The sequence below is a fragment of the Aristolochia californica genome, unplaced genomic scaffold, assembly GCF_029961685.1.
Source record: "Aristolochia californica isolate CCGP_79_NKW_82.1479 unplaced genomic scaffold, dmAriCali1.0.hap1 SCAF_1, whole genome shotgun sequence".
NCBI lineage: Eukaryota > Viridiplantae > Streptophyta > Magnoliopsida > Piperales > Aristolochiaceae > Aristolochia > Aristolochia californica.
Window position 1 is genome coordinate 58,483,032 of NW_027181770.1, and position 16,426 is coordinate 58,499,457.

A 16,426-nucleotide genomic window follows, 5' to 3' on the forward strand; every position below is an offset into this window, starting at 1 on the left:
TGCCCAGAAGCTGGGTATTTTTTATTAAAAAAAATGTAATTTATGGGATAAAATGTAAGATACGATTCTTCTGAATAATCGTAAATTGCTTGATAAAATATAAAAAATTCAAATAATTAATTATTAATTTTTGAGGATTTTTTTTTTATACATAGACAAACCTAAGGACACAGAGGCTGTTAGCCTGTTACAGTGGAATTCCCTCTTCTTTTTGCAGTGAAAATGTAGGCCATGGGCCTAGTGTTGCCTTGTTTTCTCGTTGACATGTCGGTCGTAGTAAACAGTTAACAGCAGCTTGTGAAACTGTTCGCGGCGAGAATCGAGAATCGAGCTTTTGGGACATCATTAATTATCAAATATTTTCCGAAATAAATTATATTCGTCAATGTCACTGAGAGTGTTAGCAATACCATTCTTGAAGGCTCCCAATTCCCCTCTTCGTCGTCCTACGGACGCTTGTCTTCTGAAAAGGTCTCGACTTCGAAGCTCTCGGACGAGAATGTCTGCGGATTCTGTAAAGGTTATCGACTCCCATTTACATGTTTGGGCTTCTCCGGAAGAGGTAAAAGAGGTTGCAGAGACACCTTTTTGTTAATACCAGTTCGTTCTGTAGTGAGTTAATTTTACTATTGTTAACATATCTAGGCTGCAAAAGATTATCCTTATTTCCCTGGCCACGAGCCCACTCTTCCTGGAAAAGTGGAGTTCCTTCTGGAGGTATGGAATTACAACCATCCTGAATTTTTTCTTTGGTGAATTTGTTTTGGGTGGGCCGGAAACTGTAAACTGTAAACTGGAACTTGGCTAAGAATGGTGGAAATGGCTTTGACGTCTATTGCAGTACTGTGGTACTACGAAATAGGAAAGTAATTCTTGTGTGAAACTGGGCATGTGAAGAATTACGATGTGGTAATGCAAAAGAATGTGTTTGAAAACATTTGCAGTAGACTCGAGCTTGGGTGAGAAAGCCTGGACTAATATAGTTTACTTTGCCAATTGTTCTGAGAAAAAGATTCATGGAATTGCACAAAGCAGCCACAGAATACGCTATAAAATTTGGGATTTCCCATCGTGCAACACTCATGGTCCAAAATTAATGTAGTTGCGAAAGCTTGACTGTCAGCAACAGGCTGTGCTTGGCACCATAAGAGACAAGTTTCCCATTGTTAAGATAAAACTAATTCGATGAATGTAATGACTGGAAGGCTCAGCTTCGCCATCTGCAAGGAAATGGACTACAGACATTCCACAGTGGTCATTCAGTTAGTGGATCCTGGTTCATAGACACACCAAAGTATTAGGATCGGCAACAAAAAAAATATATGAAAGAAAAATAATATAATAAAAGTGCCATGTTAATGTCAAGTAGCTTGGCAGATGATTTTTCTTTTTGTTCGTTTAGTTCTTGTTTTATATTTGAACTCTGGCACCCATCTTTCCCTTTCTTTGTTAATGCAGTGCATGGGAGATGCAGGAGTTGATGGAGCAATAATTGTGCAACCAATAAATCATATGTTTGACCATTCTCTAGTAACAAGGTTCATTGCATGCTTATTTGCCTTTGTAATGTGATGACTGGCCAAAATTATGTTTTTTTAACATGTTACATGCTGCTCTTCCCTGAATTTCAATTTTACATAATCACCTCACAGTGTCTAACTTATGTTTCTCAGTGTTCTGAAGAGGTACCCTTCCAAATTTATTGGCTGTTGTCTTGCTAATCCTGCAGAGGATGGAACAGGCATTAAACAATTTGAAGAGCTTGTTTTGCAGGTTAATCCAAGAATAGATAGTACTTACAAAATCCATATTTACTTTTTGTTTTGTACTTGTTTTTCCTGAGCACTCAAGCAGTTTTTAGTTGGTTTATCTCAGTTGTACACACTCAGCCAAATACTTTTAGTGTTGAGGGATTTTTAACGTTGGGCCCATTCTTTTCATTAGGATGGATATCGTGCAGTTAGATTCAACCACAATTTATGGCCTTCTGGGCAAAAGGTACCCATTATTTTACATTGCCAAATTTGTAAAGTGCTAGTTTAATTCTTATGTTGATTGTTTCAAGATAACTATATCAATGAGTCCCTGGTTTTCTGTTGATGATGGTTATTAAGTCCTTCAATTTAAGTCAGTACACTTTATGCAACCTTTTTTTTTCACATAAAAAATGTGGATGCTGACTTCAGTCCTTGTCATGTTTTTTAGATGACAAATGACATTGGCAAAGCCCTTTTCTCAAAAGCTGGAAATCTTGGGGTTCCAGTATGCTTCTTGTGTATAAAGGTATCATTTTTCTCTATAATTTGAGTCACATTCTTTTTTTAGCTGTCTACCTTTTAATTTGACATTTTTATGATGTTTCTAGAGCTAAAGCCAGAGGATTTGTATGTTAAATTCTTCTCAACTCATCTCAAACTTGAAAAGTCTGCACAAGTAAAAGTTACTAGTTTGATAAAATACACAATGAGTTCCCATGAAATGCTAATTTGAGGGAAATGATAGTACTTAGCATATCTTCAGTTAAATGAGAGAGAGTTATTACCCTAAGGTTTGTAAACAGCTATACCAATTAAAAAAGAAACTTGTGCCGCCCAATGAAATATTTTGAAATGAAAGGAGCGTGACACCGATGATTCTGTTTATGTATCTTTCTGATAACTTTTATTTTCCAGGAAAAGATATGAAAGTCATATGACTATTAGATGGCCCTCTCTACATACCATCTATTAAGGCTTTGAGTATATGAATTGAGCCTTCAATTGAGGAGCTTCAAAGTCTTGTCTGTAAACTAGATTTCGGCTGCAAAGCTTTCATTGAATCGACAGATGTGTCTGGTGGACAGTATCAGTATTTGCACATGTACTTGCTGTCACAACAATAACACCAGGAGAACACTTTGCAGGGTCTCAATTTCCATATTTCAGAAATTGAAGAGCTGTGCTCCGAATTTCCTTCAACAATTGTATTACTTGACCATTTGGGATTCGCCAGACCATCACTGTGAGCTCTTTCTCATTAGATTCATTTGTCTTTTTGGGAAGTTGGAAATGATTAGTTATTAATTCAGGTTATCTAACAGAAATAATGAAGACAATGAGAACTTTTCTGCACTTTTGAAGCTCTCCAGATTCCCACAGGTGCTAAGTCACTCGGAAGGTTTTTCTGCAGTTCTAATATTAGCTTCAAGTTTCTTGAACTAGTCACCCTTTAATATGATTATTCCCAAGTGGTCTGGAATCCTGGTCCATTAATGCACAGAGTTGCTTAGAGTTTCTCTGTTTAAAATATACATTCAGTTTTAGTTGATTGTATTTTTCTTATTCTACTTTCTCGCGTCATTTGTTTCTCTTGCAGGTTTATGTAAAATTCAGTGCCTTGTTCAGATTGTCAAGGAAAGCTTTCCCTTATGAGGACTTATCTCACCTTCTCTCCCAGTTGATTTCTAGCTATGGTGCTAACCGAATCTTGTGGGGAAGGTAAATCTCAAACTGCTGTTTGAGAAAAACCTGTCAAGAATTGTGCTTAGTTTTTCAAAAAAAAAAATTGTGCTTTGTTTTGAAAAATGAAGGAAGTCTTTCCTAAGTTTGATAGAAGCCCTTTTCAGAAAAGTTTGGTAGAAGCGCCTTCTTTACAAAGTGACCTGAGTGCTCTAGCTAGGATGCCAAGTCTAGTGGTGATGTTCTATCATTTTGGTTGAAGACGAGAAAACATCAATTTTCTGTTATCTTGTCCCCCCCCCTGGGGATATTTCTGTTGTATCTACTCTCCCTTCAATGAAAATCCCTTACAGTTTCCAAAAAACACAAATAATTTCAAAGATCCTAGTTAACTTGCTACTATAACAGGGGTTTGTGTGGTGGCCTCTTGAGAACACTAAATGCTTGAAGAATACTTCATATTTATAAACAAATACTAGAGATACTAGAATATAGAAGTCCTCTTGAATGTGCATGAAACTTGCATCTATTATTCTTGTTACAATTCAAGGGTATTTTAGTCATTAAAGCAGTGGGAATTTGAGTCATTAGACTTGTGAGAGTGTGCTGTTATATGATGTGTTTAGAAGGGGGTAAAGATATAATTTCTGTTTATATTTCCCTTGTATTAGCTGCTGTAGACAATAAATCATGAAGGGTATTTTGGTCCACGTGTAAGATTTCACTCAAGTGAATCTAATAAAAGAATTAGGGTTTGAGCTTTTGACCCTTATGTTGGTTGCTGCACAATGCAGCTTCATCTCCACTCTTTTCTCTTTCTTCTCTTCTTCCTTTTTCTTCTTCTCAATATATCTTTGACTTTTCAAGGTATCAGAGCAGAGTTAGTCATAGAGAAGCCTCTCAGATTGCTGTTTCTTCTTCTCCTGGAAGTTTGTGATCTCTCTTTATGGGTATTTCTTCCTTCCTTATGCTGAGTGACCTTTATGGTTAGAACTTTTTTACTTGTGTTGTAACCTACAGCTTAATGGCTTGTGCTGCTCTATGGAGCAGTTAGTATATGTGTTTGTGACCCTTTAAGGGTTGAATGAAGTTTTGAAGTGTGTTCTACAATGTTCTTGCATCACCTTTATTAGTACACAGGCGTGCTTGCTTAGATAGGTATAAGTATTGCAGTGGCTTATAAGTTGGTTAATAGAAGCAATTGAAGGTTTCCTAGATGTTATTGAGCACTGTGATTGTGTTTCTGATAACCCTCCCACTACTGTCTGCGTATATTAGATTTGTTGGGTGTGGGTTAATCGACAGCTGATTGTTTGGACTCTTTTTTTCTTTTGTTATTGCTGTAACTTCTGGAATTTGTGAAAGTTATTATGGCTGATACAGGAGAAGTAATTACACTTGCTAAGACCTTAGATTCTGTAGAGATTGGGGATTATATTCAGATCACCTCAGATTTGGTCTAGAGTTAAATGGAAATTTTTGATTGCCAAGAGGAAAGTGAAATATTTGTTTCATGATCATCCTAATCCCAGTACTGAGGATTGAGAAGCAGAAGACCAACAAATTCAGACTTGGATGTGGAATTGTTTGGAGTCCCACATAAGTGATCTGGGGATGAGTTGTGATACTGCTAATGAGATGTAGAAATTCTTGAATCGATCTTTTCACAAGAGAGTAATCTATCCTGCCCCTATGAATTATATGTGAAGTTCTTCGGTATGAGTAGGAGGGGCAAAACTGTTATTGAGTATATCATAGGAATGCCTGGAATATTGCAAGAAATTACAGTTTTTCATTCCTTTACAACTGATCTTACACAACTTAGAAGGAATGCTAGATTCGAGTTGCTCGGTTTTTAGATGCTTTAGGACCAGAGTATGATGCCTTGTGTGCACAAATGTTGGTTGATGACAATGTCCCTACAGGTGTGAATACTTATAACTGAGTGATTAGGGCTGAGAGTGCTGTTATGTCCAAATGAAGCTAGGAAAGTAAGAATTCTGAAGTTACTGCCCTTACCTTAACTTCTACCCCTTCTCGATCTGAGTCATTTTGAGGGTGAGGGGCAGGTAGAGGGTGTGGTTGCGATGGTGGTGGCTGTGGGCATCGACGTGGAGAAAGGAAATGGATTATTGTGGTAGGTCCAATCTCAATTTGACAAGTGTTGGGATAAGTTTGGCTAGCTGGTGTGAGCAGACTCCAATGTTTTTGAAGGTGTTAGTGTGTGTATAAGTAAGCAATGGTCCACTATTGACTCACATGATGAAATTCTGAAGTTGCTTCAACGCTTAGGAGAACCTACCACTGCTTCAACATTTACTCTTCCTTAGCCAATGCCACTTTAGTAACATCAGGTATGTTTGCACTTAATGTGACATCTACATCTCCATAGTTCATTGACTTTGGAACATCCATCCATATGGCAAATATGTCCTCTATGTTTTCTAAAATTGTCATCATCTTCCTTGTATAAATCTGTAAAGTTAGCATATGGATCATCTTCATATATCACCGGCGAAGATGTAATTCATCCTACTCTTCAACCTTCTTTGTCTTTTGTTTTATATGTCCCTAAGTTTCTTGTTAACTTGTTGTTAGTTAGTCAACTCACCAAATCCTTAAATTGCTCTGTTATATTTTTTCCTTCTTGTTGTGTATTTCACGATTTGCAAACAACGAGGATGATTAGTTCCGGGCATCAAATCGAGGGGCTTTACTACCTAGTGATGTTCCTCAACATCACTTTTTGAACACCTGCTTGTGACATTTATAGTTAGGCCATCCAGTTCCACTAAAGCTCTGTTAGTTTCATTCTTCTTTGCTTTGGGACATGTTTTGATTGTTGATTATGTTAAACTGGCAAACACCAAAGAATTTCATTTCCTTTGAGTAGTGGTCAGAGTCAAAGTTCATTTGAATTAGTTTATTCTGATGTGTGGAGCCCCTGTTAGCTTTCCAATTTGTTTGGGTTTCAGTATTCTTTAGTTTTTATTGATGATTATATTCGGGTAACTCGGGTGTATATCCTTCAGCAGAAATAAGAAGTTTTTAATATAGTCAAATTTTTCAATTAAATAAAAAATCAGTTTGGTGCATCCATATATATGTTTTATGTTCAGAATAATGGCCTCGAGTTTATGAATCATTAATTCTCCTCTTTTTGTACAAGTCAAGGGATTATTCTTCAGTCTTCATGGATAAACTTTCCAATAGATGAGTTGTAGAACGCAAAAATCAACATCTTTTAGAGGTGGCCCATACTTTATTCTTCCATATGAATGTTCCCAAATCTTTTTGGGGTGATCCTGTCTTGGCTTTTTGTCATTTGATTAATAGAATGTCCTCTTCAGTTTTTGGGGGAAGAATTCCAATGCAGATACTTAACCCGATTCTATATTGTTTCATGTGACACCTCGTGTCTTTAGGTTTCATGTGTTTTGGCCATGCAGTTGATCTGAATCCTAACAAGTTGTCCCCTCATGCTATCTAATGCGTCTTTCTTGGCTATCCACATACTTAGAGTGGGTATAGACGTTTTGGTTGCAAGCATAGGAAGACTTATAGTTTTGCATATATAACGTTTTTTGAAGGTAACCCATACTCTTTTCTGAGTCTTATGAGTCTCCTTGACCACTTCTTGTGATGGATAATCCCACTATATTTCCCACTCCATCTTCAACTAAACCATTGCAAGTTTGTCAATGCTGGAAGGTGAATGTAAAACAGCCAGACAACAATGAAGAATATAAGATAGTAGAACTTCTCATTACTGTTTTACCTAGGCTATCATCTTCTGACTCTGTGACTCCTCTCTTTGATAACTTGCGTCTTCCCATATCCAAAAAAATGATACAAGGCATCCTATTTCTAAATATGGTTCCTTTCATGCATAGTCACCTAAATTGAAGTCATTTCTTATGCCCTTTTCTAGTGTTTCTATTCCTACTAAATTGCAAGATGCTTTGTGTTTACCTAAGTGGAAAAAGGCTATGGATGATGAAATAAATGGTCTTGTGGCTGGAAAGACATGGACTTTGGTTCATCCTCCTCCAGATAAGGCTATTATGGGTTGCCTTTGAGTATATACGACTAAATATAATGTTGGTGAAACTGAAATGTTATAAGACGTGATTGGTTGCCAAAGGTTATAATCAAACATAAATAGTAGATATATTTGGCACTTTTTGTCTAGTGGCTAGGATGAGTACTGTTCACATTCTAATTTCAATGACAGTGAACAAGGGGTGGCCTTTATATCAGATGTTAAAAATGTATTCCTATATGGTCATTTGCAGGAGGAGGTTTATATGAAACAACCTCTTGGATATGTTGCTTTGAGGGAGATGGGGAAGGTATGTAAATTGCACAAGTGCCATATATAGTTTGAAACAAAGTCTGAGGGCCTAGTTTGATAAATTTAGTAGAGTTGTTACAACCTTTAGATGTACTAGAAGTCTTCCCTATTTGTTTTACATTAATCTTTTGGACTTGTGGTGCTCATACTATATGTAAATGACATTGTATTATCTGGAAGTGACACCAAGGTAATTGAAAAAGTAAAGGAGTATCTTAAAACTCATTTTTAGACCAAAGATCTTGGAGCACTGAAATATTTCTTGGGCATTGAGGTTTCCAAGAGCAAAGAAGGTGTTATGTTATCCCTATCAAAATATGTTACTAACATGTTAGTGAGTACGATCTGTTAGGGGCAAAACCTACAGAGACACCTAGGAAGTTGATTGTAACTTGTTTGATGAAAAGATCCTCTTCTTAACAGATAAGACAAGGTATATGAGACTAGTTGGGCAATTAATCTATGCAACAATGACCAGGGCAAATATCTCTTTATCTGTAAACATTATGTTATCCCAACGGAAATATGTCACAGACATGTTGTGAGTATAATCTATTAGGAGCTAAACTAGCTGAGACACCTACACAAGTTGATCATAACTTGTTTGATGAAAAGAGCCTGCTCTTAAGAGACAAAACAATGCATATGACACTTATTGGACAATTGATTTATGTAATAGTGACCAGGCCACAGTAAGTGTAGTGAGTCAATTCATGGAAAATCTAAGCAAAGTTCATCTTGAAGTAGCTCAAAGAATTTTGCGCTACCTGAAAGGAGCTCATAGTAAAGGGTTATTCTATAAAACCCCATATCATTTGAATATCGAGGGGTATTCTGATGCAGGTTATGCAGATTAGAGTGTGATAACCAAGTGGCTATCGTTGTTGCAAGCAATCCTATTTTCCACAAGAGGACCAAGCATATAAAGATTGATCTTCATTTTATTTGTGATGCAATGATAAAAAAGGGGAGGTTGTTGCCCCTTATTTCAAGATAATGGGGCAGATTGGTGATATATTCACGAGACTCTTTGTAAACGTGAGTTTAACAGTTTTTGTAACAAGCTGGGGTTACTAGATACATATGCCCCAACTTGAGGGGGAGAGTGACAATTCAAGGGTGGGTATTTGAGTCATTAGCCTAAGGTGAGAGTTTACTGTTATTTGATGTGTTTTGAAAGAGGTAAGGATGCAATTTTTCTATTTTCATTTCCCTCATATATTAGCTTCTGTAGCATTAAGTCATGAGGCGTATTTTGGTCCTTGTGTAAGATTTCACTTAAGTGAATCTAACAAAAGAACTAGTGGTCGAGCTTTTGACCCATTATGGTGACTGCTATACAATGCAGCTTCCGCTCCATTCTCTTGTCTTTCTTCTCTTCATCCTTCTTCTCAGTCAATTTTTCAATTCTTTATCCTTTAATCATTGTCTTTCTCTAACACCAATATTGGGCACATATCCAATATATAACTCCTGGAAGGGTTTAGAGTAAAACTTTTTAATGTAGTATGGATTAATGTTTGATCTAAATAAAAGAAAGTCCAGTAATTTTTGGACTAACTAATGAGAGGTTTAGGAACTTTTAATTCAAATTGTATTTACCTTTTTTAATCTTCAATTAACAATGGCATAATTTTGGTAGAAAAATCTATTCTCAGTTGTTTAATTTAGTGTATTTCCTGAGCAATAGGCCCATCTATTTTTTGTGCGCTTAAAACTTGCAAAGATTTCACTGTTCTGGAGATTCATATCATTTATTGCTTCTATTCCTCGAGTTCCTCTGTAAAACACAATGCTTTTTTACTTGATTGAGTTTTTCTGTAAAATTTATTTCTCTTTATTGCTGTTGGTAATACCTCCTCAAAGATTGGTTACAGTAGCGAAGGTTAAGAGTTTGACTTTCCTGGATGTGTGGTTTCAGTGATTTTCCTTACGTGGTTCCGGAGTGTGGCTATAAAGGAGCCAAAGATGCTGTGACTCATGTTGCCAGTCTAGTGCGATTGTCACCATCCGACTTGGAATGGATAATGGGAAAAACAGCAATTGAACTTTTTAAAGCTTCATGGGACATCTTGTAGGTAGCTCATGTATATACACTAAATGAAATGATGTTTTCTAAATCATTTTTCTTTTCTCCCTGTTCATACATAACTTCTGTTGCAATGAGTTATCTGCGATCTAATCAACAACAAGCCCAATTTTCTGACTATTGATTAACGTTCTCATCATTCATGTGACAAACGTTTAGCTCAATGAGATTGTAAGAGTACCATCTCGCTACAAGGTGTGCCTGGATGTAGGTGTTTAGACTTTGTTCCAGTGGAACAAAGATATACTTCAGACAATTATAGGTTTGAGATTTGCAGACAGTAGTCATACAGGCAACTTGAAAAGTTTTACTTGCATGTGTGGGATTGATTGGGTGGAGTGTTCAATGAAGCTGAGGATACGAAGTATGACTAGAAATATCCAAGCTAGAATTCACTTATACCTGCAAGTAAAATTTGTTCTATGCACATGAGTATATCTAGATCTCACTGGGTGGACTACAAAGCTTCATGATGGTGACGAGTGGTGGGAAATCTCTCCCTCATGCATTCTACAGGATGACAGGAACACAGGTTCTGATTCACATGGGACAAATAGATGCTACAATTGAGTATATAAAACCAGTTACATAGTGTTCTGCATTTTTTTTCTTTTTGGTAGAATAAGTTGATCTGCATCTTAGTGTTCTTCTCGTTACTAACAATTTCCATATGTTTGTCTCAGAGTTCGACTAACCTGAGAGTTCTGTAATGGCCAGGGATGTTGATGCTGCAAGTCGTTTCTCCTGAAGCATTTTTGGACAAGCATCACATCCTTACTCTTCTGAAATACTATTTCCCAGTCAGGCATCAGCATGCCAATTTCAAGCATTTGCTTATTATGCACAGGAATTGGTGCAGTTTCATGGTAGTGCAGACATTTTTAGTTACTGGAGTACTAGTTTTAAGTTGGGTGAATGCTTAATATGATACTAGTTTTTGGATTAGTCACAAACTGCAACTTTACATTTTTATGAAATAGTTTCCATGTCTTCTATATCATTTGAGCATATCATCCTACTAAGATTGTCTAGAACCTTGTGGATTATGTGAAACCAAACCAGTGTGGTCCAATTTGTGCTGGAAAACATGAAACGAAGGTGGAATCGATAAGATCATAAGGGTTTATTTGTGCTAGTTGAAAATGATAGGAAAATAGTGCAAAGCAGAATTTTTTTTATCTCACAAACATTTTTGTGGTGTTTGAGCTGGTTGTAGAGGATGGGAAACTTGGACAATGAAGATCATCTCTTCCAAAGCGCTTGAATCCTACTCCTTTCTTCCAGTGTTTTACTGCTTACTAGGTGAACTAATTTACCAAATGTGCTTTTGGCTGCACTGTTTTACAAATGGAAGACGAAGTTGTTTACCTCTTATGCCTAATCCAAGAAGAGGTAATCAAGATCTGTCTAGCCCCTACCAGGTGAGAACTGGACCTGGACTTCAGTTTATGGAGAAAATTGCAGAAATGGGAGTTACTTTTATAATATCAAAATAATTAATTAAATTATTATTTCGTGGTATCTAATTTTTTTACTCTTAAATTAGTAATTAAACATTAATTTATATAAAATTAGTCTATTAACTCTTATAAAATAGTTGTATTTTATTTTTTTATTAATAAAAAAATTTAATTTGTAATAAATTTAAAAAAATTAAATTACAATTAATTAATTAATTAATTAATTAAACAAATGGAGATGCAAACAGGCGAAATATTTTTTTTATTTTCAAGATAAAGCGATAATTGAAATGAATAATGGATGGTTGAGACTGAGAGAGAGAGTGAAAAGAAAAGAATTTACACGCGCTATAGGTAAATAACGAAGCTAGGGTCCAGTTTTTAAATTTGGCTGATACGACCTAAATTTGACGGGACCATGCGGTCTGAAGTCCGGTTCGTTTGTACAAACCCGTTAACTCCGCATTTAATTAAAATTTTACTATAATTGTTTTTTTTGAGAAATGACAAGATTCCAGCTCTTGGATACGTGGGTCCGGCCATTCAGCTCCTCGTAAGTAAATGCTCCAGATCATTCCCCGGGCCCCCCCAGTTTTGACCGAATTAGTTTCGAATTTGGGTTTTGAATCGACATTCCATATAAAAAGCAAAATCAGTCATTGTTATTCTCTGATCAGAGGATTTTTTTTTTTTTTGTTTCTTGTTTTTTTTTTTTTATAATAATCTCTCTGATCCCACCGCGAACCGAGGTAAGAATTTTCTTAGTTGCGCTTGAATCTTACATACATTCTCTTTTTTTTCTCAATTAAGATTAATTATAAACTGCTGTTGTGATTGGACATTGGAGATCCTGGTCCACTGTTACTGAAACCGATCGTTTCCACTGTCTTGATCTTCCGTAAAATTTGGACTTTTTGCATGTACAGATAATCTCTTTACTTTTAAATATTATAATCTATTTATTTTTAACAGACTGAAAGTGTTTTTTTTTTCAAGTTTTGATCGTGGTTGCAGACTTTGACTTTAGGTTTTTCTGGGAATCTGGTGAGCATTTCTTGTCTCTGTCCTCGTGCATCTGCATCCACTGGTGGGAGTATATTCGTAGGTGCCTATTGGTGGTGGAGGTGCCATGGTGAAGCAAGCATGAGATGCAGGCTACTCCTTGAAAGGTCTCATACCATATTTTACTGCTTGCTTCAGATAATATTCTTTTACAATGGGTTAATAGTTTACATGCGTTGACAATTAAATACTGTGGGAAAGGAGAAGCTGGTTAGGCGCAGAGATAACGAAGGTTTTTATCAGAGTTTGAGCCAATAAGCATAAAAATATATAATATGGAGATGATGATTGTCCAGGATCATGAGGAAGATAATGTCAGTATTAAACTGTGAAATAATCGACAATGACTCCACCGTTCGATTCGGTGAGGTCATTTCAGTCAATTTACTGTCTTGTCGGAATTCTGCAATGGAGGGAAAGAGGAAGTGCCTGAGGCACAGTATAGACATCTTTTTTTTTTTTTTTTTAAATGTTTTTCCTGTTTTCTCCTTCAGGTGGAATGGGAAATTGCGTGTGTATACACACAATAGAGGATAACAATTTGAACAAACAACGAGTAAAAGGGGTGAAGAGAGATAAGGAGAAAAGTTGGAATTCTACTTCAGAAAATGTGGTACAGAAACAGAGTGTAGAGGAGAAGAAAAATGATCTTGATCACGAGGTTCCACATTCCACCACAGGTTTTCTTCTTTTCCCTTTTTTTTTTTTTTTTTTCATCTTACAATTTATGTATGATGATTTCCTAGTTTTAGTTTTCTAGTATTGCAGTTCTCAGTTAGCTGCATGAGAATTGGAAATCTGAATTCGCTTTTTATGAAGATATGTGGTTCCCTGCAGATGCCTGACTATAAGTTGCTTTTTGTTTCGTAGACTTTGATGTATTAGAGTTTCCTACATTAAATTTTAAAACTTCCACTGGTTTACATGGGTTTATCCAGTGCTGATGAAATCTAAAGCTTGTTATTATTCTCACTGTTTCTTCTCCTAGTTCTGCCTTTAGTGAATGGACAGGTTATCAAAAGTATATTGAAGAGAGATGGGTTTCTCTTCTTGTGGAATTTTGAATACAGATATTGTTCAATTCCAGCTTCACTGATTTGCTAATGTGTAACTGGCTTAATTTTGATACTCTGCATATAGTTAACCTTACTACGTTGCACTGCTAACACTGAAAATTTATTAACCATGATCTTCCTGCAGTGAGGCAGCCTGTAGTCACAACATTGCTAAAGGATGATAATGCCCTGGCCAAGCCACCCGAATCTTCTAATCTAAAACATTTCACTTACCTTGAGCTCAAATTGGCCACCTTGAACTTCTCAGAGAAACATTGTATTGGGGAAGGAGGCTTTGGTCGAGTTTATCGAGGCTGGGCATTTGATGGGGAAGATTGTGTACCTGTTGCTATTAAACAGTTGAATCCAAAAGGCTTCCAGGGGTATCCAGAATGGTTGGTAAGGTTCTATCTTACATACCACTTACCTGTGTATATTGATGAATTCCATGGTAAAGGACCATTATGAAGTCCTCTTCATGAAATTTAGTTTTTTGACAGACTGAGGTGGTTCTGTTATCCCGTCTTTGCCATCCCAACATTGTGAGGCTTGTTGGGCATTGTTCTGAGAAGCAAGAGTATTACTTGGTTTATGAATATATGTCGAAAGGGAGTTTGGACAACTATCTTTTTTGTGGTGAGTACTCTTTATCCCTTATTGGTGCGAATAACAACTGAAAACAAATTGATTCATTCTGGTAGGGTAATTCCTGAGTTTTGCAGGAGACAGCGAGTTACTTGGTTGGGCTAAGAGAATAAATATAGCTCTTGGAGTTGCACAGGCTCTTGCATTTCTTCACAGTCAAGACCCGCCAGTAATATATAGAGATATTAAATCATCCAATGTCCTTCTTAATTCTGTATGTTCCTCCGTTTACCTGATGCTGAAGTTTACTCTTATATTACTTGATAAGTATTAATCCTATCATTGATACTAATTTTTGGGGATCCATAGTTGCTTTTATTATTTTTTGAGTAGTTACATACACAAGATACCCCTTAACCATGGTGACACTTTGAATAACTTTTAGGCAATACAAAGGATGAGAAAGTCTTTAAAGTACTAAAAAAATTTCCCTTCCCCTCAAATATATTCTCATCATTCTCATCAAGATCTTTAAAGTACTAAAACAATTTCTCCTTCCCTCAAATATATTCTCATCATTCTCATCAAATTGCACTTTCACAAAAGTTCTATTCCTGCTGTCAACCTGTTGCATCCCTCTTATGTACACTTGCAAGCAACAGCTGAATATTAACCAGTAGATTCCATCATGGGTATCCTTATTAGAGGGGAAGAACAGGACTGTTTACAGGTCTTTTTAAGAGAAAGACTGTTATTGAATCAAATCTGTTTGCCTCAAGTATCTAATCGTTGCTGTCAACTTGAATTGTTAGCATTAGATAATCACGGTGTTAATTTATTGGCATCGGCCCTACTTCATTGGGTCCATTTGAGAGTTAGATTAGCAGAAAATATCTATGGCTGTGACCTCAGAGAAACAGGGGAAAAGAGTTATATTGTAGAAAATAATACACTTGAAGAGAAGAGAGGTTTTATCTTTGCTTGAAAAAAAATTGAGCATGTGCCAGTAGCCTGGACGATGTATCAGCAATAATTGATCAACTGATTCTAAAGGCTCTTCTCTATGCAAGAACAAACATTGAAACTAAGAAGAATTATTCCAGAAGTAGAAATTTTCAATAGGAAATTCATGTATGGATATTTCTCAAGAGTTAATGGGATGATGTGAGGACAAGCAGAGTGTAAGAAAGTTTGATTTTTTCAAGGATACACAGAGATGATTGAAATGTTTCTAGGGTGATCTTTTTTAGCATCTCTTGTTTTTATATAATCAAGAATTGTATTTATCTTCTTCTTCTTCATAAAAAAAATGAAGTACTTGTATGTATCTTGACTTGCTGCAGCCAACGTTGGATTGCAAAACTAGTTACTTTACAAAGCGGAAGTTGCAAGACCTGGAGTACTGGCTTTTAATGCACTAACCTAACAGAAGAAAAGATATGGAAGTTTAGAATTTATGGTGTTAATAGAATTAAGCTGCTATAATACACATTTTCAAAGTTGGATGGAATCTTATAGTTTTTCTTTTTTGAAAATAGAATCTTATGGTTTTATTTTTGAACCATTTTCTTCTGCAGGAATTTGGTGCAAAACTTTCTGATTTTGGATTGGCAAAAGATGGACCAACCGGTTTATTAACACATGTATCAACTCGAGTTTATGGCACCTATGGTTACGTTGCCCCTGAATATTATCAAACAGGTGAGAGACACTATGGGTTGGGTTAATATTTGGCTTCTGAATACTGACTTTTCCATAACTGACAAGCCTGCCATGGATATTAACGTTAGTGACTTTGTTTTAGAACTGTTTGTATGTTCTCTCAAGACATCAAAAATAAGACACGTTTTTATTTGTTTCTTCCCTTAAGGCCATTTGAGAGTGACTGACGACGTATATGGCTTTGGCGTCTTACTACTTGAGCTTGTGTGTGGTCGCCCAGTTGTCGATTCAAGCCGGCAAGAGAAGGAAAGAAATTTAGTTCAATGGGTCCGACCTCATTTGCGCAAGAAATTATTCTACGAGGTTGTTGATGAGAGGGTGAGAAACCAATGCTCTAGGAGGTCACTTTTTGTGTTGTTTACACTCGCAGATCACTGTTTGGCAGAATCACATCGGAGACCAGACATGAATGATGTGGTGAAAGTGCTTAAGATGCTAGACGAGGGCCCTGCAATTGGAAGGCAACAGAAAAATGCAAGTCAGGGATGAATAGATCTCTGAGAAGCTATCGAGCATTTTTTTTTCTTTTTTTTTTTCTTTTTCTCAAATTCATTCATAAAGTAATCATGGTAATAACTTTTCTGATTGTGTGTACACTATAGTAATTGTTATTATCACGGTTCTTCTTTAGATTTATTTTTTAATTCGTCAGATTTGTTATT

The 16,426-nt window shown here is 36.3% G+C and overlaps 2 protein-coding genes across 6 annotated transcripts; both read left to right on the plus strand.

Moving 5' to 3' along the window:
- Positions 1–239: 239 nt before the first annotated feature.
- On the plus strand, positions 240–11,023 carry LOC137963317 (uncharacterized). 4 transcript variants are annotated; one of them, XM_068810465.1, is made up of 11 exons: positions 240–562; positions 646–717; positions 1,459–1,538; positions 1,674–1,773; positions 1,945–1,998; positions 2,206–2,283; positions 2,903–3,000; positions 3,068–3,137; positions 3,355–3,476; positions 9,713–9,865; positions 10,564–10,643. In XM_068810465.1, exons 1-11 carry the CDS (start codon positions 386–388, stop codon positions 10,577–10,579), a joined length of 1,020 nt encoding a protein of 339 aa, XP_068666566.1. In that variant the 5' UTR covers positions 240–385; the 3' UTR covers positions 10,580–10,643. The 4 variants fall into 4 exon arrangements, with proteins under 4 accessions (XP_068666566.1, XP_068666571.1, XP_068666558.1 ...); XM_068810470.1 differs by having other exon boundaries at positions 246–562; positions 9,713–9,869; positions 10,598–11,023; XM_068810457.1 differs by having other exon boundaries at positions 247–562; positions 10,598–11,022.
- A 998-nt stretch (positions 11,024–12,021) lies between these two features.
- On the plus strand, positions 12,022–16,394 carry LOC137963339 (probable serine/threonine-protein kinase PBL1). 2 transcript variants are annotated; one of them, XM_068810477.1, is made up of 8 exons: positions 12,022–12,089; positions 12,337–12,509; positions 12,897–13,082; positions 13,603–13,856; positions 13,958–14,093; positions 14,180–14,316; positions 15,620–15,743; positions 15,913–16,394. In XM_068810477.1, the coding sequence occupies exons 3-8, from the start codon at positions 12,902–12,904 to the stop codon at positions 16,251–16,253; spliced, it is 1,173 nt and encodes a 390-aa protein (XP_068666578.1). In that variant the 5' UTR covers positions 12,022–12,089; positions 12,337–12,509; positions 12,897–12,901; the 3' UTR covers positions 16,254–16,394. The 2 variants fall into 2 exon arrangements, with proteins under 2 accessions (XP_068666578.1, XP_068666583.1); XM_068810482.1 differs by having other exon boundaries at positions 16,135–16,394.
- The last annotated feature ends 32 nt before the right edge of the window (positions 16,395–16,426 follow it).